Consider the following 27,075-nt stretch of genomic DNA (forward strand, 5'->3'; position numbering starts at 1 on the left):
GACTAAAGACCAGGTAAATAATAAATTATTATTTTCTCTTTCTTCCAGCATTTTAGTTACGACTTGACTGTAGTGTGATCAACGTTTGGGCTAGTTGTAGATGAGCTTGGAAGCAACTCGTAACATTTTAATAATATTGTGGTGAAATGAATGAAATAAAGATTCATTCATCTCAATTAACAAGACTCAAAGATCTAAGTCAGTAAAATGATCCAAACTTCCCATCACGAACTGTTTGTGTTGTGAGAAAGCGTAGCGCATTTTATTCATTTGTTTGTTTTGTGGGAAAATTCTGCATGTTTTTTAAATATGTGTTGTCAAACAGATGAAGATCTTTTCTTAGTTTGCTGGCGTTTTTTGCAATTGCATGTGTTTTCCTAAATTGAAGCACATTAAGTTCTCTTAGCCACCATAGTAATTTCCCAAAAGTCTTTTTTATCATGCTGTAAAAGAGCAGCGTGAATATTGTTCAAAGCATCTTCTTTTGTGTTCCACAGAATATCTCTTAATATACAACTTGTAAATAATTAATTAAATGTTATTTAGTGGTGAACTATTCCTTCAACAGACAATGAAACACTGCTTGATTGATCCTTTACCTTGTTTATGATCTGAGTTAGCATGTGCTTCTTCTTTAGCCTTTTTGGCCTCATCCAGCTTGGCTACTTTGGCCTCATGTATTTCCTTCAGTGCGTTCCATTCTTTTCTGTTGTTCAGCAGACGCTCCAGCATTGGTGTGATCTCCACATGGAAGCGAGAAAACTCCTGCAAGAGGGATGAGCAGTCAGTCAAGAGGGAGTCATGTTGGTGGGTTCAAACGTTGAGGAATTTCAGACATACTAGATGTTATTACATTTTAAAGGCTAGTCTAAGCATTTTTAGTGGTCATAAGATCAATTTTAATGTAAACAACTCATTTAAAGGGCTAGTTCACCTCAAAATGAAAATTCTGTTACTTTTTATTTACCATTACATTTAAAATCTAAATGAAATGTATCTTCAAACTACAAATGTAGATTTTTTTCATCAATCAGAGGGATTTATGGTGCACATTTGAAAGTCTACTCACCCAAAACTTTGACACTTCAAAATGTTTTTGAAGGATTTCTACAAGAACCAATGTTAAGCTTTTGTTTGAGTTTGAAGTTCAATGTTTATACGTAAATAAAGTCAAAATGAACCTACTTAATGACTTTCAAAATGACATTTAGTAAAAAAAAACATATGTGTATATTCCAGATCTTATATAAAAAAAGATTCTGTCACAAATATGAAAGAAATTATTAAAGCTCGGAATAACATGAGGGAAAATTATGACAATTTTTATTTTAAGGTGAACTGACCCTTTAATTACATTTATCAAACCACAACAAAACTTAGCAATACTGTATAGTAGGAGAGAAAATCAATCAAGTTGATCCTTAGGTTTACATTTCAATATAGTTACAATATAACAATACTTTCTGGATCTAGAACTTTTAATGCAGCTTAGAGGTGACATGAATGTATTTACACTGATAGAACAATTGCATGAAAAACACTGTGAGATTCATATTTTACAAATAAAATAAAAAAATAATAATAAAAAAAGAAATATGACTTTATAATAAAATTAACCTTCAAATATTAATCTACAGCTGCAAGAAAGTTGTAGAATGTCCAGATCCATATTCGATCAAAAAATCTAGGAAATTCTAGGAATGATTTATCTGTTAGCATAGATGTTTGCACATCCCTTGCACATCCTATCATTATATTATAGGCTAATATTGAAAAACTCAAATTTGTGAATGCTTTGAATGGTATGTAAATATTTCAAATAAAATAATAGTTGTTTTTTTATGCTTGAAAAAATTTCCCTAATCCATCCCTACTCATCTGACGCATTCTGACATTCTCAGTCAATAAAATTCAAGTACACCGACAACTGATCAAGACCAGCACTGTTTTTTTTCTGCTCATGATTATGTATCTGCTTCCTGATGGACTCTCGTCTGGATCCTGTGAACATTTAGAAGGGTAGATCAATGAAGCCTCATATGTCGTTTTGTTTGCTAATCGAAATGGAGGACCTCACCTTGTAAACGAAAGAACAGACGAAATCAATAAAACCACACTGCAGTTTGGGAAGTTCCTCCGCCTTGTTCCGGTCCATCATGGGCTGGAGAAGAAACATCGTGTACTTAATTCTGTATCAATATGAAAACACACTAGCTACCAATGCAAAAAACCACCATTACACATAGGAGTTCTGAAGATCAATTTCGAATAAAGTAGAAATATTTATGTTATGTTTTAGCATTTGGTTGGCTTTTTTCTTCAATAGTTGATATTTCACAATTCCTATCATGAATGAGGAAAACTGAGGGCTTGGAAGTGGTCTGTTTGACTGGGCCATTGTGACCGCTCTTTCTGATTCACTGCACCGCATAATAGGCAGTACATCACGACATGACCCATGGGAACTTTTCATTCTTACTCCTTTTTTTTTGTTCCCTCCTACCCCCCCTTCATTCCATGCAATCTCTCACAATGGGCTGCTGCTCCAGCACTGTCCTCTCCAGGTCACCCTGTTCCCAGAATTCAGCAGCAACAGACAGCGCCACCTAGAGGATAGAGCAAAAAGTAGCCTCAGTCAATAATAAGCTTAGATTTATGGTTATGATCTTTATAGATGCATTTGGAGAGATGTGAACATGGATTTTATGTGGAACAAGATTTCAAATATGTATTATAGATGAGACACTGCAGGTAAACCTTCCATGCAACTGCCAGAGATTCTGGGCTTTTCAAAAAGAGTATTTTTTTCAGTCTGATGTAAACAAAACATCTGTGGTCTGTTCTTCAGAAGTGGATTGCTTCATTAGCTGAATTAGCTTCTTCAAAACTTATCCAAGAGTTGTTGTTATAGCTACAGGTTTAGTAGCTCAAACCTGTGTGGGAGCAGGCTTATTTCATATAAACAGGATTAGGTTGGGTCTTTTCAGGCAATGGTAATACTGAAAGTATGTACTGAATGCTGATGTTTCCTCAAAGTAGTCACCTATAGATTACATACACTGGGGAAAATTGTAAAATGGTAAAAAAAAAAAAAAAAACTGTATATATACAGTGCATCCAGAAAGTATTCATAGTGCTTCACTTGTTCCACATTTTTTTTATGTTACAGCCTTATTCCAAAATTAATTAAATTTATTTATTTCCTCAACATTCTACATACCATACAAAATAATGACAATATGAATTTATTAAAAATAAAAAAAACCTGAAAAATCACATATACATAAGTAATACAGCCTTCGCTCAATATTTTGTTGATGCACCTTTGGCAGCAATTACAGCCTCAAGTCTTTTTGAATAAGCTTGGCACACCTGTCTTTGGGAATTTTTGCCCAGTACCTCTCAAGCTCTACCAGGTTGGATGGTAAGCGACGGTGTACAGCCATTTTCAGATCTCTCCAGAGATGACTGAGATCTGGGTTCTTGCTGGGCCACTCAAGGACATTCCCCAAGTTGTTGTGAAGCCACTCCATTGATATTTTAGCTCTGTTTTAGTTCATAGTATACACACGCACACAGATAAACACACACACACAATGGCAAACTCTCTTAAAGGAGCCGCACCCCATTTTCACTCGTTGCAGACACTTGTCAGATTTTATTTTAGAGAGCGGGCATGAGGTTGACTGACTTAATGGAGCTGATCCACGAATCGCAGCACATTATGACACATGACCAAACAGAGTCACTTTAGGACGGGCCTTTTAGAGGAACTAGGAAATATAACAGTCGTTTTCATGTTAGTTGAGTAGCTGTTCATAATCAAAGTGAGATTAATGAAAAAATAACACATTTCCTTTAAGTGAAACATGAGCACACATTTCTTTGCATCTTATTAACACAACCAGGCCTTAAAATTACATTCCACCGCTTTAATAAACAGTTTACTAAGCGTTTTATATAATTTTGCTAACAGGGATAATTGAATATTAATCAGATGATGTCATTTCGCTGCTGTGCCGTCAGCCAATTGTTGCAATGCTGATCGTGATTTTGAGGATTGAGAGATCTGTCCTTCATACCACACTCTGCGATCTCAGATCAATTCATCCAGACATTTCAATCTGATTCACAAACTTGTATTAAAAACCAAATTAGCCAAAAATCAGTTATCAAGATTAAAAGATCCAGGATCTGCCAAATTATCTTAGAGCATTTAAGTAGGGTACAAAAAACAGACACCAGGAATACAATTATAAATGTTTCCATTGTCAAATTTGATCAAAAACAACAAGGCAGTTCTTTTCCTCAAATTCAGCGTTTAGCAATTGTTTTATTCAACAAGGTTTTTATAGAGGGATATGTTTATATATGTTCATCCATATTTTATCTAATAGCTTGCAACAGTTTATTTATTCAGTGCTCAGTCTGTGAACACTAATTACTATCACATATACCAGAAAATAATCATTAGCATATTTAAAAAACATTTTAGATTTAGAACTTAATGGGACAGTTCACCTAAAATTAAAATGTACACAATATTTATGCACCCTTAAATGGTTTTAAACTTTTATGAGTTTCTTTTTTGTGTTTAACACAAAAGAAGATATATTGAAGAAAGCTGAAAACCTCAGCTAATAATATAAAATAATATCAATGGCTACATGTGTTCAGCTTTCTTTAAAATATCTTCTGTGCTCAGCAAAACAAATGTGAACTCAAACAAGTTTGGAACAAGTGGAGGGACTTGTAAAAGATAACATAATTACATTTTTGGGTGAACTATCTCATTAATACATATATGTTTTTTTCCATTCCTAATGTAATCAATAAATTGAGGAAGTATTGCAATACTATTAGATAATTGTATTACCCTTTTCACAAGCAGTGTCTTGCCTTAAACAAGAAGCAGAAATCGCTACATAATTTCCTCTGAGAGAGATCTGGCACACGTCCCATTTGCAGCTATGAAATTTGGCTCAACCGCCATTGTTCTTAGATCTACTTCCATGAATATAATAATATCATTACCAAAAAAATTGCTCAAGCACTGTTCGTTTTTTAAAAATGCATGGCATCCAGCACCAGGTATGTGAAATGATCTACAGTGCCGTCTGCTGTGAAATGCATATAATAATGAGTGTTAAACAATGAATGTAAACAACCCATCCATGGCTACATTACCATATGAATAGGGCTTCAAACTCATTATGCCGGCTTGAGAGCCCAGCGATTTCATTTTCCTATGCAGTCACACCCTTGGCTACCCTACATGTTTGAATATATTGCTGTAGTATCAGGCCTTGTGTGTGTGACACTGCATTATGCATTAGGAATATCTAACCTTGCTCTGAATCTCCCATGGCTTGGCGATGGCTGACAAATCACAGGCAGTCATCATCATAGCCCTGCGGTGAGGAAAACCAAAACACCATGCAGTCAATTCATATTTATGAACCCTAAATGGCACCAAATGCTGGTCGCCGCATATTATCTTTTGCAGGTATATAAATCAGCTTATTGGCCCAACAGATTTTATGGGTAATATTAGGTTCTTTTCTCACATGACAATCTCTTTCCGAGTGGTTTCCAACATCATGTATTTGGTCCAACTGTCCCAGCTGTCGTAGGTCTTAGACTGATCCACAATCTTCTGAAACATGGTCCTTTTCCTGTGGAAGAACATCACAAGTAGATACTTAATGTTAGGGCCTGTGAGATTTGGTTTTAGGTGTTTTTTGGCAACGTAATCACAAATGGACAACACTAAATATAGGGACAAATGGGTTTTTGAGAATAATAACTACTTCTGACCACGTCCAGAGGTAACTGAAAATCCATTTGACCAGATTGCTTTTATAATCAGGGTTCTTACACCTTTACCAAAGTCAAATTTGGAAAACTATGGCTAATACATATACATTTTTCATCCCATTATATGTGATGCTAGTTGTTATTTATTCTATAGTATATAATACAATCACCGGCCACAATTTGGGTACACCTTACTAGTACCAGGTTGAGTCCCTTTTGCCTTCAGAACTGCCTTAATCCTTCATGGCATAGATTCAACAAGGTACTGGAAATATTTCTCAGAGATTTTGGTCCATATTGACATGATAGCATCATACAGTTGCTGCAGATTTGTTGGCTGCACATCCATGATGTGAATCTCCCGTTCCACTACATCCCAAGGATGCTCTATTGGATTGAGTTCTGGTGACTGTGGAGGCCATTTGAGTAGATTAAACTTATTTTAATTAATTAAATCAGGCTTTATGACATGGCACATTCTCCTGCTTGAAGTAGCCATCAGAAAATGGGTACACTGTGGTCATAATGGGATGGACAGGGTCAGCAACAATACTCAGGAAGGCTGTGGTGTTGACATGATGCTCAACTAATGTACCAAGAAAATATTCAATTCAATTCAATTCAATTCAGCTTTATTTGTATAGCGCTTTTACAATGTAGATTGTGTCAAAGCAGCTTCACATAAATGGTCAAATAAATGGTCAAAAAAAAAATATCCCCCACACCATTACACCACCACCAGCAGTCTGAACCGTTGATACAAGGCAGGATGGATCCATGCTTTCATGTTGTTGATGCCAAATTCTGCAAAAATCAAGACTTATGAGACCAGGCAACGATTTTCCAATATTCTATTGTCCAATATTGGTGAGCCTGTGTGAATTTTAGCCTCAGTTTCCTGTTCTTAGCTGACAGGAGTGGCACTCGGTGTGGTCTTTTGCTGCAGTAACACATCCACCTCAAGGTTTGACGTGTTTTGCGTTAAGAGATGCTTTATTGCATAACTCGGTTGAAACAAGTGGTTATTTGAACTACTGTTGCCTATCTATTATGCTGAACCAGTCTGGCCATTCTTCTCTGACCTCTAGCATCAACAATGTATTTGCGCCCCCAGAACTGCCGCTCACTGGATATTTTCTGTTTTTCGAACAATTCTGAGTAAACTCTAGAGATGGTTGTGCATGAAAATTGCAGTAGATCAGTAGTTTCTCAAATACTCAGCCCAGCCCTTCTGGCACAAACAACCATGCCACGCTCAAAGTCACTTAAATCACATTTCACCCCCATTCTGATGCTTGAATTGAACTGCAGCAGATCGTCTTGAACATGTCAACACACCTAAATGCATTCAGTTGCTACCATGCAATTAGACATATGCGTTAATGAGCAGCTAGACGAGTGTACCTAATAAAGTGGCTGGTGAGTGTAGTATTCTAAGAAAAATGTTGATGGTATGTTGGCCACAAACACAACATTGAATAATCATTTATTCTCTTAAATATAATTTACTTGCATCTTAAAAATATCACCTTTGATCTTAAATGTATTTTAATTTTAATCATAAAGGGCACAGATAAAAACATGCGCTATAGGCACTTGCACAGACTCCAGTGTTTTCAATTTAAGTAAAAGCATATACTTTTATTGTATTTAAATCCTTAATTATTATTATTATTATTATTATTATTAGGCAAGACAAATTATTACAAAAGCAACACAAAGCATTTTCAAGAAGTTCTAGCACCCTTGAACCCAGCATAATCTAAAATATAAAAGTAAAAACTACAAAAAATATACTCTCTGCTTACTGACCCAATTTCTCGCAAACATCATGGGGCATGTCGTTAAGGCATGCTAGTTAGAGTGGATTTCTAGAGTAGATAGTCCTGTCACAATAATCAATTTATCGACTTATCACACAACACATATAAATGTCCTCAATAATTGTTGGTGATGCAATATAAATTGCCCATACATAAAAAACAACTCTAGCCACAATTTTACTGATTTCACAGCCTCTCTATCTCTATTGGAGGTGTCAGTATCAGTATGGTTAAAAACACTTTAGTACAAAAGGATCTATTACTTTTTTTTCTAGATGATTTTTTTATGTTGGACATTTTTCTTAACATTTATGTTTATTGTTTATTTGTTTAGAAAATAGGTTTTCACATTCTGTTTTCAATGCCTAATTATGAAATTGTCAAAATTACTATGATTAAATGAAATATTCTTAAAAATAAAATGAGTGTTCTTTTGAAGAGTGTACATGCATGATGCTATTACAGTGTCAAAGTGGACTTAAAATGACAATAATATTGTTTATTGCAATACATTTTGGCGACATATCTCGCACAACAAAAATAGATTTTGTGACAGGTCTATTTGAAGGTGAAAAATATATACAAAAATCACAATAATCTCTGAACAGTCCGGATTCTAAAGACCTTGACACACCAAGCTGTCAGTGGGCTATCAGCCAATGTCAGGTCATCAGCGAGGATTTGTTTGGCTAATTAGTTAGGTGTGATTTCCCATTAAGCTTCAGTTCAGCAAGCAAATTAGAGCATGACGAGAAAAACTGAAGTGGTGAAAACAAGCAAACAATGAATTCAAGAGGGAACACAAAGAATCCTGCTGCCATTTTGTCACATTTCTCATTAAATATTTAATATACAAGGTATCTGCTCAAGTGAATCTCTTGGTGTTGAATGAAAATGCTAGTAATTGAAAGATGCTGCACTTCATATCTTTTTTTCTCTTGTTTTTCTTTTGCATTTCTAAAAGACTGTGCAAGGTCATTTCAAAATACACTATAGAAAAATGTGAAAAATACTATTTACACACCCACGTACCCTTTTAAAATATCAGGAAATTGGAAAAAGTGCACTAATGTGATGGATTAAAACAGTAGGTGTTAATAGGAATGTGGTTCTCTCATCTACTGGTGAGCCAACTGAACAAAATGCATCTTAATACAAGGTGTAAACAGGGTCTTAATCATTATGCAGCTCTAACCGCCTCTAACTGCAAGGCTAACTCTGAATAAATGATTCACGAAATCAAAGTACATCCCACAGGGTTGAAAAATAAATTTCTTACTTGAAATACAAGGCCAAGTCTGTTGCGATGATAGCAATGTCCATCAAATGGATGACGGTTTCGTGCTGTCTTCTGTTCAGATTCTGGTAGATATTTAAGGCCTTGGAAAACAAATTATTTCCGTGAGGAAAATGCTGGCTGTGAGTGAGGAGGCAGTTATTTATGGAGCTTATCAACTAGATGCACATTCTCAATAGTCTGCAGAGTTCAAAAAGATAATCATAGCTGACACCGTTTGAAAAATCCCTAAAATGTAATTAATTTTGGCATTACCTCGTCTCTAAGCAGAGTTTTTCCAAATTCCAGATGGTGCCTCTCGAGAATGGAGGAACCATGCAGCTTTGCTAGTGGATTCCCAGATCTGTCAAAATAATCAGAGAAAGCAATTCTCAAAACCCAGAAGGTCACACTTCCCATAAAATATATATTCAAATAAGCAAACTGCAATCTAATACATTATTTTGCATGAATTTAACATGGTCATTTAACATGAAAAATTACTCAAATGTAAGTGCTGAGTTTGAAAAGTGTATTTTTACAGCCATCCTCTACCAACTCTCATTTCATTCTATACATGTCACTTTTACAAAGATGACCATACAATAATTTTGATAGGTTAATAAAACAAATGCATATTTGGTTGAGGTGGACAAACTTTTCATCAATGTGCAAGCTGGCATTATTAGGTGAAAAAGCATTTGAAAGTGACATCATCTCACAAGCAAGAATGCAATTTTCCTGAATGCAAGTAAGTGTGCATGATAGAAATGTAATACTGATTTTAAAAAGAAATCAAACTAATTGTCAACTTAATATTATGTGATTATCACTTTACACACAATATTGTGCAATTTTCTGCTCTGGCTTTGTTTAGAAAATTTTTTGTTGGCAGATCAGAACATTGTACTGTTTGTAAAAAAATTGTGCATCTCACAGCAACACCACAATGTTTCATTCCAGAATTAATCTTTTTTCTTTTTTGAATCAATGATCCAATTATCTATTGTCAAAGAGCCAATTGTGTTTTGAATGATATAAATGAGTGAATGATCCATTTACAAAGAGCCATTTGTGTTTCATTCATTCATTTATTTTCTTTCAGCTTAGTCCCTGATTTATCAGAGGTTGCCACAGTGGAATGAACCATCAACTATGCCGGCATATGTTTGAATCATAAAGGGCTCTATTTTAAAGATCTAGGTGCAAAGTGTAAAGCGTGTGGTTCAAAAGTATTAAGGGCATGCCTGAATCTACTTTTGCTATTTTTAGGAGGCATGGTCTAACAGGGTTGTGCTTATTTTCTTAATGAGTTCTGGGTGTGTTTTGTGCATAACATGCATTAAACCATTCAGAGTCTCACCTTCCATTCCTTTTAAAAGTCAGTTGTGTCGCACCATAGTGCATTTGCAATTTACATGCTGGACTTTGTAAATGGAAAAACTGAATGCTTCGCTAGTGAGAAAACAGTTAAATAGACCATCTGCAGTACGAGGATAAAGAATAAGCCTCCTCCATTCGGCCTCTTTACTTTTTCTTTCTCTTCACTTACTCTTTACTTTACTCCTTTACCTTCATGGATAAGAAAATAGTGTTATACGCACTCCACTGAAGACATCCATCAGCCTACATATTTTTTTTTTTTGTTGAGTACAAAGATTTGTTTGAAAAATATTTCAAAATTTTGTTCGAATTTTCAGCAAACTAATAAATGAACAACAATAATTAAGTGTGCTCAAAAACCTGAGCAAATATAAATATGCATATAATAAATACTACTATTACTACTACTTATAATAATAACATTATACAAATGCAAATTGTCATGAATAAACTGAAAAAAGCCCTCAAAGACGAAGAAGGCATTGAAGCAGTGGTTTTTATATTTATGTAGGTGCAAAACATGAAAATTATTGTTGCGCTGGTTTGAAAATAGCAACGAATTGCGCCGAACATGTTTTGCGTCTTATTGCGCTGAGTGTATGATAGGGCCCTGATTTAGTGAGCCAGCGACTTGTCACCCCCTACTGCTGGTAGTAGTGTTCATATTTATTTGATCCACAAGAGAAACCACCAAGGTACAAAAACATTAAGCAAATTATCATTTCAATTATTGTTATCCTTAAGCAAATATAAATATAATCCATTATATAATTTACAATTCAGCTAAGATTGAAACTCCTGTCTGTCTGCACGGTAAACTAAAATGCCCTCACAAAACTTGCTGTACATCTATATAAATTAATAAATAAATAGTTTACATTGAAATGTATGAATGATTCATTTACCAGTTGTTAGAAAGGCTTTTTTACTTTACAGATGTGAGGCAGCCTCCAAAAATATGTGTGTGACACCCCTGGTGGTGATTTAAAAGTGCGAATGCCTTCACCCAGTATTTCTGAACTATGTTACACATATACATTTTTCAATACTAAGAACAGTAGGACATTGACAGTAATGAGTGCATACTTCATCTGGTAGAGGTTGTTAGTGCCACGGTGGTCAATATCATGACAGAGTCCAGCGGTCACCATCGCCATCGCCTCCAGGTCCGTATAGTAACGCTTCAGGTCACCTGTCTGAAATAACATTACAACTGGTTTAATAGGCTTCAAGTTGGAGCATCCTCAACACACACACCCTGCTCTTGTAGAGCTTAATGCTGACTAGTGAGGGCTCATTAGACTCTGTGAAGCATGGGAGTAGTGCTGAGAAAGGCTCATTAGCAGCCTGGCTTGCGTTTCTTGCGGCCTTCCAACACTCCTTCCTTCCTGACGAACGGCCAGATCACTGTGATTACACATGACTTAACCAGGAGCAGGTTTACACTTCACTGATTAATTTGAAGGGGCCGTCTGCCATTTCAGAGAATATGTGCTAGAGGTGGGCTGTATCATTAAACAAGTTTTCTTATAAAGATCCATGAATCCAGCACACAACCAACCATTAGGGTAAATTTATCAAATGCCCAGTTACAAGGCTAACAAGCTTGTTCAAACATTTTTCATGTTTGTTAGTGTAAATGGCAAGGTCTGACTAGTCAATGATGAGCAAGATGAAGCCTCATAGCTGAGATGAGGAGTTTTTTTGAGAGCTGCCTTAATAGAGTCTAGAATGGAAACGTTTGTAATGTCATTGTGTAAGGGTTTTCTCCTACCATAAGCAGTGTAAACATGGTCTGGCCAACGTTGAAGCCATGCCTCCAGTTGTGGTAGGTAATCTTCCTGTAGCCTTTGCTGACAGAATACACAAAACGCACCAGAGTCTAGAAAAACAAATTGTTTCATGTTTTCATAAAAGGCACTGTGGAAATCATGATGAAAGTTTATTTATAATGCAAAATACATTTAAAGACTTCAAATCATCATAGGCTTTAGAATTTAACATATTATTAAAGTAACACTTTATTTGAAGGGGGGTGTTCATAAGACATTAAACATTTATAATCATGACTTGACACGTCATAAATGCGAATGAGATTTTATACATGCTTATAACAGTCATTAAGTGTCATTCGGTCACTTATTGTCAGGGTTCTGCCACTCTGGTCTTGTAAGTTCTTGTTTTGGTGGCAGAGCTCGAACACTAGTTCTGTCTTGTCCTGTTTCTGTCATTGTGTGTCTCTGTGTGCGCGTGCGCCGTCATGGGTGTATGCAGAGTGTGCGCGCTCCCGCTTGATGCGGCCACGTCGGCTCTGCGTACCTCGGACGCGCACGATTTTGTACTCGTGTTTGTGTTTTCGTCTATCTGCAGCGTGGTGTTTCATTCCCAGCGTCTCAGTGTAGTTGTTTTTGGTTTTGGTCGGCGCTGGGATGAAACATGCACGCTGCATTTGTGAGTGCACGGTGAGTGTTTTCATTCATCGTGTACTCGTGTCTTGCGTTCAGTCTTCTGTTGGTGTTGTGTTTAGCACGTGGTGCGTGTTTACATGCACCGCGTGCTTGTGTTGTTATGAACACGCAGTTAATGATTTATCTCATTGGCTGCATGTTCTAGTCTTGTTTTATGTGAGCGCATGGCTTGTGTTGTCTCTTTGTGTCATGTGCTCTCCCGTCTATTGTATAGTCCCACCCTCCTTGTTAACCTATTATTAGTTAATTATGTTCATCTGTTTGTGTGTTAATTTCCTACAGTTTATAACCCCCTCATGTCTGCTGTCCTGTGCCAGTTCGTCGTCGATCTTTCCCTGTCCTGCTATGTCCAGCCCTGCCTTGTCTTGCCTGCCCAGTCAAGTTGGTTTGTTTATTTGTATTATTTGTGTTTTCCCCCTCGGGGTAGTTTGTTTTGCCTTTTTGCTTTATTTGTACTTTAATATTAATAAAACCCATTATTTGTTGCAATTAAGTCCTCGCTCCCTCATCCTTCCTAAAACCTTGACGCTTATGACATTTTAAAAACAAAAGTGACATCAGCTATGTTTCCATGCAAAAATGCAAATTAACTTAATGTGCCAAACTGGATTATCACGTAAAAGGTGCAAATCAAGCAGCGTTTCCATCCAATGAGTCAAACCGAAAAAAATCACAATTTCCTGATTATCTGGCGCTAAATATCAACTGTAAAAACAGAATGTGCTGCAGTAGAAGCTGCATGAATCTTTTTCTCTTTTAATAGATAACTTGCGACTCAGAAGGCAATCCTGACACGTAGTAAATGCGGTGTGGCGTTTGAAGTCATGAGACGGGAAGCACAGACGCTCTTGATTCTGGAGGTCATTAATATTATAATACTAATACTGAAATGGTTAAGGCATTTTAGAATGATCAAAACAACATTTCAGATGTTTTACAATGTGCTCAGCCTGCTGGTTTGTTTATTCACATAAATTTTCACCATCACATGATCTTTTATAACAAAATCACATGACCCTTGTTAATACACGTTCAGGAATTTGTTCAGTTAAAGTGTTTTGAAGGAATAAAATTACAGTCTAATGCTTCGTTTGTTTTATATATGCATGCTCATGCTTATTATGCATATGTATATGTGTTTGCTTGAACCATAATAATCTAATGAGTCCATGCAGTGATATGATGAGACATTCTGTTTGACCTTAGAATGAGACATGAACTTTCCACCCCTATAATGTTAAATAACTAAATCTATAACAAAGAAGTCCTGCAGAAAGTCCCTGTCTGGGTTGCAGCTGTGATGTGTGACTTTTCTATACAGAAAGGAGAACTGGAGCAGATGAGAAAAATATTGTTTTATTGTCTTACTAATCAATCTTTTTTTTTTATGTATTTTTGTTATTAGAGGAATATACTCCCATTTGCCTCACTGTTCATTCTTTACTATATGTGTTTTTGTCAGATATGATGATGTCTAACCATTTTTCCTGATACAGAGTATTTTTACTTAACCCCTGTTATAATGTGTTTCTAACTAACTGCTAAAACCACAAGAGCTATGTGTAGGTGTTGGCTGGAGACAGAGCTGCAGAGGGGCTTCCTCTAGACGGGTGCATACACAGGTCAAGAGTTTATAGACAGGGCTAGGAGGAAAAGCAGATGTGGGTAGATGCAGCACCGAGTTGCATCATCTTTTGTACTGTTGTGTGTATGTATCTCTGTGTGCAGACCACATAGACCTTTAAGAGATGATTCTGCCTGAGAACAGCTGATGGCAACAACAGAGATTGGGATTAACTGCTCGGAGGAGTGGCAAAGGAGATCTGACACTGCTGATGGATAAAAGCACGGAGGCCAAAGAGTTCGAGAGCTTTTGGACATCCAGACTGCTTGGTTGACAATTCTTCAAAAGCCCAGGATCCTGATCTTCGCTTTATACATTCATTTATACATTCATACACATTCGCTTTTGATTCATTGACACCTGACCGATTACTGAATTGGGGTGGACTAAGGGAAGTGAGAAATAGTCCAACATAGTTTAAATCGTAGTTTATGCACATCTTTTCTTTTTGAACAAAAATGTTATCCTTCTCAGTTATACACGTTTTTTATGTGCATTTTCAAAGTTTATGCGCATCTTGCCGTTTCCATCAACCGTTTTTTTATGTGCATATCCAAAATGCACATAAAAAAAGGTGGTTGGAAATGTAGCTATTGTTTGTCATGACAATTTGACAAACAAATCACACAACATACCCGTTTTTGTCTGTCATGACACATTCACATTACCAAGACAACAAAATTTGTCATAAATCTGTCATAAACATGATTAGAATAAAACCACTATAAATAACCCTATGATGCCTCATGAAAATCATGTTCATGACAGACTTATGACAAGTTATGATGTCTTGGTAAAGTCAAGTTGTCATGACAATGATGAAGACTTCTTGTGGTTGTGATTGTTGATGTCCAAATATCTATGGTTTATGTCAAGTTGTTATACAAAAACAATGACATTTTTGCATTTAAAATGACAATTGAGCAAGTGACACTTAAAAACAGTCATAAGCATGCATACAATCTCATTCCCATTCATGTCATGATTATAAAACGTTCACGAGAGTCTTATGAACACCCCTTCAAGTAAAGCGTTACTTTATTATGTTTTATATAAGGGCACAGTATGCAGTTTTAGAAAGCAGCAAACAAAGGTGTAATTTGATGATGCCGTGACTGAGCGAGGAATCATGGGAGTTTATCACATCCCATGTGAATCCTGCTGAAAATCATGTTCATGGATGACAAGTATTCAATTATGATAATCATTATCACATGGTAGTATTAAGCAGAGTAAGGCTGAAAGCTGTCGAAGTGCAATGAGACTGCCGAGGTAATTGCTCAAGAGAGACGAGTGCCACAAAAACAGAAAAGCTGTTATTATGCCACAGTTGACCACATCCGGTTTTTCCAGTTGTGTGTCGTTGTTTTATAAAAGTAATCTTTTTTAGGTTTTTGTTATAATGCTGCTTTATGAAATTTATTAAAACACACAAAATAGTAAAGTGCCATTGGCGTTTGTGTTCCCGGTCTATTTTTAAAATGGCTTATTTCTCAGATTTTTGGGTAAGTACACAAGTCAGCAAATTATATAACACAGTTCTAATGGTGGGTGGAACGGTGGCTCAATGGTTAACACTGCCACTTCACAGCAAGAAGGAAGGGTATTCACTGCATAAAAGATATGCTGGAATAGGTGGCGGTTCATTCTGCTGTGGTGACCCCTGATAAATAAGGGACTAAGCCAAAGTAAAATAATGAATGAATGAATATTATAATGGTTTTTGGATATTTTAATGAAAACAAATCCCTAAAAAAAAGTGCCTTAAAAAAGAAAAAATCATTAAAATTAAGTTTTGGCTATTCTAAATATATATATTTAAGTAAGTAAGTAAGTAAATAAATAAATAAAATGGCACCAGGGGATTTGGTAGCAAGTAAGATCTCTCATAATCTTTAAAAAATATTGTTGCTCACCTCCCGTGGAATATGGAACTTGTCTACCACTCCCAGCTCATAGTACATCTTGATGCCACACTTCACGAGGTCCAGTTCACTGAATTCAAAGTCACAGAAGTGAAACTCAAAGATCTCAGATTCTTCAGAGTCTGGCAGCACTTCATTCTATAGAGAAAAAAACAGCATGAAAACAGCAATAAAACAACAAGACTATAAACCAAACATCATTAGCGCGTGTTTGTGTGTGCTTTACCAGAATATCTTCCAGCTCGTCCTCTTCACATTCGTCAGGCTCTTTATCATACATCTCACGTGTGTTCTGAACAAAAACACAGTTTCCCATTGCTGATGCACTTAGATTCTCATTCAATGTTCATACAACCACTTTTAATCAGGCTATCAATCACAGAGACATATAGGACAGCACTGCTCTTCCACATGATCAGGATTCTTCATGTCGTACAAATAGGATGTCCTGCCATTACCAGCATTACCAATGTACTGTAATTTATTTTAATTAGTGCACACTAGAGATTAAAACATGTCAACCCACCAAGATATTCTGAATCTCATCCTTCCTGCATTTGACGTGGTACATGACCATGTCCTGAAAGATGTCCTTACGATTTTCTAGCTTGTTCATCTTATCGTATGTGTCTGTATTCAGCACTGACCATCCCAGGAACTGAGTGAGAGACTGAAATAAATAAGGATTCGGGTTTAGATTCACCTTTAAGTTGAGATTTAATTTCAGATTCAAATTTGATAAAACAATTTTCTTTACATTTATGTTCTCATTTAGGTTAAGATTCTGGTTTAAATTCACATTCAAATTCAGGTTTGACTTCACATTTATATTCACGTTCAAATTTAAGATGAGTTTCAGATTCACATTTACTGTAGACTGAGAATCTTATTTAGATTCAATTTAGATTTACAAAATGTTAAAAATAATGTTTACAATTAGGTTAAGATTCATATCAGGATTTAAAATTCACATTTAAACAAACATCTTAAGTTCAGATTCATATTTACACTCAGGTTTACATTTAAATTGAGATTGAGGTTACGGCATAAAGTCCACATAAAGTCCATGTAAAGTTAACTATTAGCTAGTTTGTAACTAAATTAGTTTTTACTTTGGATGCACCACATATTCTTAGGGCAAACTGTAGTTAGTGGGCCGTAAGCTCTCTGTAAAGTCATGTGTAGTCACATTGAATGACGTAATATCCAATAAGAAGCATTTAAATCATTAAACTGCTTTAATATTCTGTAACTAATGTGTCTATACATAATTTTCCTTTAAAAAAAAAGGAAATGACAAATTACATTTTTATAGAACATGATTACATTATAGTCTGTCACTTTAGCAGATGACGCACATACCAGCATTGTGAGCCACGAATGCACGCAAAATACACATGAAGTTATGAAAACTTTAAACTAGATTTTATTTATATATCATGAAAGAGAAAAGAGCAGGGAGAAGAACTCAGTCATAAAAAAAATTCTTGTTTTAATTGATGGATACAATTAACAGAAAACACTCCTTGAAAGAAAATTAAACTCTTCTTTCACAAACTAAAACAATGCAAGATTTAGGAGGAAATTAAAGTTTTGAGTAGAAGGAGATCATTCTTCATTATCATATCGCAAGCTCCTCAAAGTAAACTAATCTGGCTGTCGTCTCTTTTCCACCATTATACATGGGGGAGGCTGCTAAATATTTAGTTGGAACGTAGCGTTACGTTTAAACTAAGTTCAGTAGTGCCACAAAAATATTTAGGTGTATGTAAGTTATAACTTAGCGTCCCTTTAAGTCACAACTAGGCTACGTTTTAACTCACGCACTGCTGGTGCAATTGGCCACAGGTCCAGATGTTAATTCAGATGCAGGTTTAGAATTCATATTTATTCTTTGGTTGAGATTTAGAGTTAGATTTAGATGCCATTCAAAATAGAGTTCAGGCTGATAATAAAATCGATATTCAGGTTTAGTTTTAAATTCAGTTTAAAATTCAGATTAAATTAATCAGATTAAATTTCAGATTGAATTTCAGATTACATCTCACTTTAAGATTGAGATTCAAACTCAAACATTTAAACTTATGTTTAGATTAAGATTTGCATTCAGGTTCAAATAAACTGTAGATTAAGATTCAGGTTCAAATACGTATTAAGTTTCATATTTACGCTTAGGTTCACATTTAGGATGAATTCAGGTTCACATTTACTAGACATGCAGGTTTAGATCTAAATTTCGTTCCCATTTTAGAATCATACATATATTAATGTTTATTTTCTGGTTGAGGTTTATGGATTTAGATTCAGAAAAAAGTTGATTCAGGTTCTGATTCATTTCAATTAAATATAAGATGTATTTTCAAACTGTTCCAATTGACACTGAGATAAAATTACACACGTCCAAATGTTTTTTTCCAACTCAAACGCCCTCAGAAAAACTGGGCACTTTTTTGAGTTTTAAAACTTTGGTTTAGTGATTTAATTCAATCCTACCAAGCTAAGCATAATAGACTAAGAACATTGCAAACTTTCAAGGGGCAAACACACCGTGAATGAATAATGCAGTGTCTGCCGATCCATCCATTACTGTAAATTTAGCCATGACACACTACTGGTCTATACTGTGGCCTCAAATACCTCCATTAGCGTTTCGTCCATTTCATCGAAAGGCTTTCCATCTTTCCTGTTATAGAACGTGGCCACGCCAACGATTTCCTCTTTCTTGTTCACGATAGGCAAGGAGAGCACATTCTTTATCATCCATCCAGATTCATCCAGAGGTTCTTTCTAGCAGAACAAAAATAAACTTATCAAAAAAATACATCTCAGGAATATTTGAATGAAGTTTAACAGCTTTTCTTTTTGTAATACTGTCAATTTCATTTCATTCACTTTGATTTTACAGAAGCATAAGTTAAGGTGAGCTCACTTGAAATTCGAAGAATTCGTCTTGAGCAGCATTCATGATATTACAGATCTATAGGAGTGAATGGAAAGCAGCAGTCATGCTCACTGAGAATGGGCATTGCTTGTAGATTAATTACAGCCCACAAAATTACAATTATCCATCATTTTAGTGTGGGAGCACATTCTATTCCCCCTCACTGTGCACATGACAGGAGCAATATAAACCATAATAGCTCTCAACTCGTCTGACTACTGTGGCGTCAGTGGAGGAGGATGGAGGTCTAGACTCTTACCAGGCCATTCTCTGCAACGTAGGTGGGAAGCCCACTTACTAAAGCCCAGTGGTCAGCAGGAGGGTTACTGTAAAGACAATGCATATGCATCAGAGGAGAACAAACTGTACAGTACCTCTCTTTAATTAAGCTTTTATTTTATAGGTGGTAAAGTAAGGGTAAGGCTTTTAACATATTTTTGGGAAAATTATCTAAGGTACAACAACCCTCCATGTATGTAATCAAAAATACAGTAACAACAGCAATATTGTGAAATGTTATAACATTTAATTGACACTCCTATTTTAAGTGTCCTATTATCCTTCTGATGATACAAATCAGCTTTTTTCTGAGCTGGTGTTCAAGGAACATTTATTTCAGTTATCAATCTGAAAATGACAGTGTTCCTTTATATTTTGGTGTAAATGGTAATACATTTATATAAAGATAAACAGATGGTTCTATTTTCCCAGTGATGGGTTGCGGCTGGAAGGGCATCTGCTACGTAAAACATTTGCTCGGTAAGTTGGTGGTCCATTGTGCTGTGGCGACCCCTGATAAATAAAGGGACTATGATGAAAGGAAAATGAATGAATGAGATGGTTCTATTTTAACCATTTATTTATAACTGAGATCACACTTTACAATAAGGTTGCATTGTTGTATTTACTAACATGTACTAAGAATGAATATTTGTATTTATTGATCTTGTTCAACTTTGACTAATGGAATATTAAAATCCAAAGCTGTGCTGGTTAACATTAGCTAATACACTGTGAATTAACAAGAACTAACAGAAAACTACTTTATCTTCTTTAAATAATTTTAGCAAAGATGTATAAATACTTTAATACATGTAAAGTTCATGTTAGTAAATACATTAACTAACAGTATCTAACGAAACCTTATCGTAAATTGTTACTAAAATAGAAAAGCTTTGTCAGGTTTGTGTCAATTTTGACTGGTGAATGCATCTTTATATTATTTCTTCTCAACCACATTAAAAAAGATATATATTTTTTATTGCAGACAATAAATGGTGTGTCAAGTTTGTCTAACCACTGCAAAAAAAAAATAATAATCTTGCCAACATCGATTTTATTCTTAAAAAACTGGCCATTGCTATTTCTTCATATGTTTGAAGGTGCAGTTATTAAAATGTATGGAACTAGCTTAATAACACAACAAATGTTAACACATATTAACATTTACCATCCAATAAAATGCCTTCACTTACGGAATGACTTTGATGTCCTCCTTTCCATGCAATATGTAATCAATCACTTTGTAGAATATCACTTCCTGAAGAAGAAATAATATTGTAAGTAAAACACAGAGTATGCAAAAGTTGTATGAAGATTAATTCAGAGCAGTTCTGTTTCTCTGACATGATTAACAATTACATTAGCAATTATGTTTCCTATTTATCCTGCATATCACTCACTCTGCCATCAGGGGTCTTTGGTCCGCTATATGGAGGTACTTCTCCCATCAGTACGGGCCAAAGGTCAAAGAACTCCTACAAATACACAAAAACAAAATATTTTAAGGCAAACATATGTTTAAATAGGCACAAGTGCCATATATTCATTATAAATTCAACTGATTCAAATATGGTTCAAATGACATATCAAAGTACTAAATTTTGCAAGTGTAACAGCAGTAAACAAGCTTATAAGATGTTTATTTAAAAATTTTTTTTGTTAGAAAGAGGTTTATTTAAACATATTGCTAGTGACAGACAAACAGACAGACAGCCAGACACAGACATATTCTAATTATGTTAGCACAAATTCACATTAACATGTTTAGTACATTGCTAGCCTACTTTTAGCATGTAGCTAGCATTTTATCATGTTGCTAGCATTTAACATCTTGTTAGTATAGCTTGGCTAGTTGTTGTGCTAGTGCTAGACAGATAAAAAGATAGAAAGATAGTCACTTTAGTTTTGGTCATGTCGAGAAGGCCAACAGAGTAGCGGTCACAGTTGAGAAAAGCTCGGACTGTATAAAGAGCCTTGTGGAACTGTCTCTCAATGTCAGTCAGCTCTTCAAACACTTTGCTGGCAGACCAGAGCAATACCTTCAAAGTGGATTTGGAAAAAATGACATGAAAAAGATCATGGAATGACAGTGAATGTGAACACGTTTGAAATCTCAGTCTTATAGAAATCTCACTTGTCCTCTTCTGGTTTCACAGTTGTGCAGGTAGCTCAGGTGAAACACTCGGAGCACAAGATTAGCAAAGTTGAGATATTTCTTCAGTGTCTACAAGACAGAACATTGGATTCAGTTCAGCAGAGTGTTTAATCTGTTCTGTTAAAGTCAGTTTAATCAGAATGCTTAAACAGTTTTAATATTCAGTGAAACTTTTGGAGATTAGAAATGCGTAGGTCGCACAATGCATATAATTAATTTTTTCTGCAGTGTTTACGTTTCAAATTGACATCATCACACCAAGGCTCGAAGTTAGTGTTGAGTATGGTATGAGTGAACGGTACCTCTTCATCCTGAGCAGTGAAATGAGGAGCCCCGATCTTGTTGACTGCCATCATGACAGCCACCATGTCCTTGCCATTCATGATAGGGGTCGCAAGCACATTCTTGGTCTCGTACTCTGTCAAGTTGTCCACAAAGTCACTGAAATGGCTGTCCTGGAGAGTGAAGCATATATGATGGTAAAGCAATAGAACTGTAATAGAGGCCAGCTAGTGAAGTGCTATGCAGGTAAACCTCACTCCTGTGACTTCTGAAGGTGCTCTAGCGACAGACGCTAGAGGTCATGGTCTTTAGCCTCCTTATTAGAGCAACTGTCTCCCATGCAAAGAATCGCCAGTTCGATCTGAGCTCAGACTGTGTTGGGTGCATTAAGACTGGTGGGTTACACATGGGGGCTCGTCCGAGATGGGAGTGATGTTTAGGCAGTGAGTGTACCAAAGGCCAGCCAGCGAAGTACTATGCAGGTAAACCTCATTCCTCTGACCTCTAAATGTACTCTAGTGACAAACACTAGAGGCTTTTAACCTCCGCGTTAGAGCAACCGACTCCCATGCGAAGAATCGTCAACTTCTGTTAGCTACTGAAACTATAGTAAATTGGTGTTTATCAATTCAGTTAAATGCAATTAAATATTTATTATATATTTAATAAACATGCAACAAAAGTAGATTAATGCAAATCAACATGTTAATTAATATTAAGTAATATTTAATATAAATAATTATAGACAGGTTGGTAACACTTTACAATAATAGTGCCTGAATAATGATGTTTTAATATGTTAAATAAACATTACTTTATTATGAACTAATGATGAGTAATGCAGTAATTCTCAACCACGTTCCTGGAGGACCACCAGCTCTGCAGATTTTCCATGTCTCCTTAACCAAACACACCGGATTCAGATCATCAGCTCATTAGCAGAGACTGTAATAAGGTGTGACAGACAAAGTAGACATACAAAACATTTAGTGCTGGTGGTCCTCCAGTTAATGCATGAGCTAATTATGTACTAACTTTAACTACAACATGATGTCACATTAGTTAATGTGTGGCTACCTTAATTAATTGTTAGTACATGATTGTTTGTTAATTAATGTATTAAATATCACATTGGTTTATGCTTAATTAAACCATAATGAAATCATGAGCTGTTATTGTATATTATATCATGACTTTGCTTGGAGGTGCACATCATCATTAATCCAACAACTCATGAACTCCATATGCACATCTGTCTAGTGCGTTTACACTGAATAACAATAGAAAAGTGTTCTGTCAACATCAAAAGGTTAAACAAAGAAGTTTATAAGGATGAGTTAAACATGATGTGCCCCTCCAAGTAAAGTCATGATATTGTTATGCATTAACAGCTCATGAGTTCATGTTGGTTACATTTAGCTTAAACTTAAATGTTAATTAATACATTAATTAACAACATGTAATAACAAGTAATTTAGGTAACCATTGCTTATTGATGAACTCTTGTGACTCATGTTGTGGTTAAAATTAGTTCACGATTAACACATCCCTTAACTTATAATGTACTCATGATTAAGTAATGTTTATAGCTATGACATGTATCATTAATACATCATTGTCCATGTACTGTTATTGTAAAGTGTTAGACAGCTTAATAAAACAAACTTTTCTCTCCATCCTGGATCAATAATGGACAAATCGCATAATATGCCTATTTGCATGATGTATATGACTGGATTTAAGCGTTAATTTGCTTTTAAATGGGAAAAAAATCCAACGATCTATATTTTGTTGCAATATTATCAGTAAAAATGAAAAGTAAATGTTGAATCCAGGTAAACGCTGATATTCTGCTGACCAGTGGAACACGGCGTTAGGCACTGACCTTTAGATTTAATCCAGGATCGCTCTAATTCAACTCAGATTAAAGACTTTTATCCCCTCCAGACCCCGCTAACCTAAACACACTGGGAAGAGCACTGACCTGCTCTAATCCAGCACCAGCCTTGCATATTAATAACTGACCTACAGTACAAGGGAAGTAAAAGTTGAAGCAATCTCATTCCTAAAATTATGAAGACGACAACACGTTTTGCATATAAACGTGGGAATACTTAAAAACATTACCATATCTGTGGACAAACATGTAGTTACTCAGCAGTCTAGCAGACATTTCTTACTGAGATACGACGCTGTCGCCACCTCGAGGGTTTTAAATAGACCACTTGGTATTTCGGTCACATAACGCCATTGTCAAGATTGAAAAACCCCATTTTAAGTGATTATGAGCACCACAGAGGAAAGTATATTGCCGACTGAAGCGGTGAAGCACACTGTGTGCCAAGACGGACTGTTCCTTTGAAAAATGGTTAGTAATTTCTAATCAAAGAGAGTGAGATTTCACGGTCGTCACACAGCACATTGACTCACACATATCTTTCTGTGCTGCATCTCCTGCATATTTCTCATGCTTATCAGCCAAAACAGCAAATGACACAAATTGTTAGCAAAACATCCTATTTTTAGCAATAGTTTATGTTTAATATTAAATAAGTTATTTTCTTTTAATGCCAGCTTTGTTAGAACTGTCAATAAATTACTCTATAAAACGCACGCCACGTACCCTTGGACAAAATCATAAATCACTTGGTGTATAAAATTCTGAATAGTCATGCCTTAATTTACTTATCTTTTGGCCTGATCAAAATGACTTTGAAGCAAATCTGGAGTATGAATTGCTGGCGTTGCACTGCCCTCTACAGGTTATATAAAGAGTTCACTTTAAAACTACTGGTATTTTTCATACACTGAAAAAAATGTCTGCAAAATTGTTGCAAACTATTTAAATGTGTTAAATTTAATCAAACTAATTAAATGTAGTAATGTTCAACTTAATTAATTTTTTTTTTAAATTTAGACCAAAAAATTTATAACAACCACTTAATTCTTTTTATTAAATTCACAGAATCATCTTTGAATATTTTTTTTTCAGTGTAATCAAAAGAAAACCTACTTGTATTAGATGATAGTATCTTTTCAATTAAAAGTACTTATTTATTAGCTACTAATGCTCACTTCTTAGGTTCTCATTGGCTATTTATTTATTAATACTAATATGATACTACAAGTTAACATTTATGAGGCCTATTAGATAGTAAATATTCATAACATACTAGTACATCAATAGACTCTAGCACATATAAAACAGATAATTGTACTTCTTCATTTAATACTATTATTAATTCCAATAAAAGTAATTTTTTAGTTAAGCAACAACTACCAATTGAACAGATTGTTGTACCTTTTTAAATGTGTTTTTGTTTGTAATGTTACTAATGGCAAATCTTATATGACATTGACTCTGGACTTCTGTCGCTAAGATATCAGCTTTTTATTTATGACTAAAACGTATTCCAATGTGATTATATAATAAAGTTACTTAGGTACTAGTAAATTTTTAGATAGTAGTATCTTTTATTAGATACTAGTAATTATTTTATATATGCCTTCATATAATTTGTTTTACTCTACAGTATTTATTCAATATTTACTGTAAAAAAAAATGTTGCTTAAATTTGAATCAAACTAATTTCCCAAGTCATTTCAACTTGCATCACAATGGCTTCACAAAAATAATAAGTTGAAACATACATTCATTTTCTTTTCGGCTTAGTCCCTTTATTAATCCGGGGTCGCCACAGTGAAATGAACTGCCAACTTATCCAGCACGTTTTTACACAGCGGATGCCCTTCCAGCCGCAACCCATCTCAGGGAAAACGCTGAAACATTGATTACTTTAATATATTACTTAAAAAACACATGCTAACAGTCATGGCTAACTTGTCATACAATGATTTTTTTAATCTATATTTAAACTAGTTCTTCTTTGTGAGATTCTAAAAGTAAACACAAAGTATGTTATAAGCATCAAGGTTTATCCCACCTTTGTGACATCAGGTACGTTGACAGTCTTCTTAGCAGTGGCCACATGTCCTACAATGCCTGTGTCCAGCGGGTACACAATCTCGCTGTCTGGTGGCACCAGACATTCCTCCAGGGTAGCGTCTTTATGGACATTGAAGATTCGTGTGGCCAGTTCGGCTATTCCATTCCTCTGGCGGTACATGAAGAGACTCATGCGATCTGCCCGGATCATAAAGCTCAGATGCCGCATGAGGTTAAACACGGCCCTCTCCATATGCAGGTTCTCCTGCATGTCCCGCACCATGTCAAAAATAATCTCACACTCCTCCATAGAGCTCAGTTCATGGTGAGAACTGATGTCCACTGCGGTTTGCTTAGTGGTCGAAAGAAGGTCAGAGACGACCTTCGCCCGGAACCTGGAGTCATAGTATTGCTTGGCAAACATTGGATTACTGTCCAAAAACTTCTCAGCCACATCCTTGTCCACTGCAGCCATTTCTCCAAAGCTGTAGTGAAGTTTAACACTTGAATGGGTTTTCTATGTGGGGTCACAGTTGTCCTATGCAGCAGGACACTGAGAAACACTGAGGGATTAATAGAGATTGTTTTAAAGAGGCGTCTGAGTGTGCTCATAATCCTGTGTCCAATTGTAATTAGGATTATGACATTTACCTGAGAGCAGTCGCAGCTAGAATACATAAGCGTTTGTTGACGCAATTAGAACATCTGGAAAATGAGCCATTTTAGGCCATATGGCGGCTATGTAATGCTTTAATTTTGTTGTAGCTTGTTATGTATATTCATGTAAGCTTTGCAAAGGTACAAAGCTAAGTCTCCAACAAAAGGGATTTCTTCTTCAAATAAATTCGGATGTATGCCAAGCTTGGGTCAAAGCTTTAAGATTCTGTGCATGGTATACTGTATCTTTTCCCAATATTCAGATTAATGGCTTTTTAAAACCAAAATAATGTCACTGTTTCCAAAAAATATATAATGAGTACAATTGTTGCTCAACAATGACAAAGAGATCTTCTTGAAAGTAATTATATAAACAGATGTTTTAAAATGTTAATAATATTAATTACTATTAATAATAAGTACTACAGTACTTCTGATTAACTAAAGTAGCCTTTGTTAATATGAGTCTCCTTTAAAAACATTCAATAATTGTATC

General features: G+C 35.5%; 1 protein-coding gene across 2 annotated transcripts in view; it reads right to left on the minus strand.

The window, feature by feature from the left end:
* Positions 1-26,967, minus strand: part of pde6a (phosphodiesterase 6A, cGMP-specific, rod, alpha) — a 33,351-nt gene extending 6,384 nt beyond the window's left edge. The window contains exons 1-21 of one of the 2 annotated variants that reach the window (XM_087280261.1): positions 25,921-26,967; positions 21,997-22,149; positions 21,674-21,763; positions 21,438-21,578; positions 20,940-21,014; positions 20,733-20,797; positions 19,517-19,583; positions 19,246-19,293; positions 18,954-19,103; positions 16,843-16,986; positions 16,543-16,608; positions 16,308-16,454; positions 12,074-12,181; positions 11,386-11,495; positions 9,193-9,280; positions 8,920-9,020; positions 5,568-5,675; positions 5,348-5,411; positions 2,532-2,606; positions 2,078-2,161; positions 600-765 (exon numbers count right to left, since the gene is read on the minus strand). In XM_087280261.1, coding sequence (XP_087136387.1) covers positions 600-765; positions 2,078-2,161; positions 2,532-2,606; positions 5,348-5,411; positions 5,568-5,675; positions 8,920-9,020; positions 9,193-9,280; positions 11,386-11,495; positions 12,074-12,181; positions 16,308-16,454; positions 16,543-16,608; positions 16,843-16,986; positions 18,954-19,103; positions 19,246-19,293; positions 19,517-19,583; positions 20,733-20,797; positions 20,940-21,014; positions 21,438-21,578; positions 21,674-21,763; positions 21,997-22,149; positions 25,921-26,397 — 2,527 coding nt within the window. In that variant the 5' untranslated portion in view covers positions 26,398-26,967. The remainder of the gene's footprint in view (positions 1-599; positions 766-2,077; positions 2,162-2,531; positions 2,607-5,347; positions 5,412-5,567; positions 5,676-8,919; positions 9,021-9,192; positions 9,281-11,385; positions 11,496-12,073; positions 12,182-16,307; positions 16,455-16,542; positions 16,609-16,842; positions 16,987-18,953; positions 19,104-19,245; positions 19,294-19,516; positions 19,584-20,732; positions 20,798-20,939; positions 21,015-21,437; positions 21,579-21,673; positions 21,764-21,996; positions 22,150-25,920) is intronic. The other variant, NM_001007160.2, reaches the window with a different exon arrangement.
* Between the last annotated feature and the right edge of the window lie 108 nt (positions 26,968-27,075).

The sequence above is a fragment of the Danio rerio genome, chromosome 14 (assembly GCF_052040795.2).
Source record: "Danio rerio strain M-AB ecotype USA chromosome 14, GRCz13ab, whole genome shotgun sequence".
In the NCBI taxonomy this organism is placed as follows: Eukaryota; Metazoa; Chordata; class Actinopteri; order Cypriniformes; family Danionidae; genus Danio; species Danio rerio.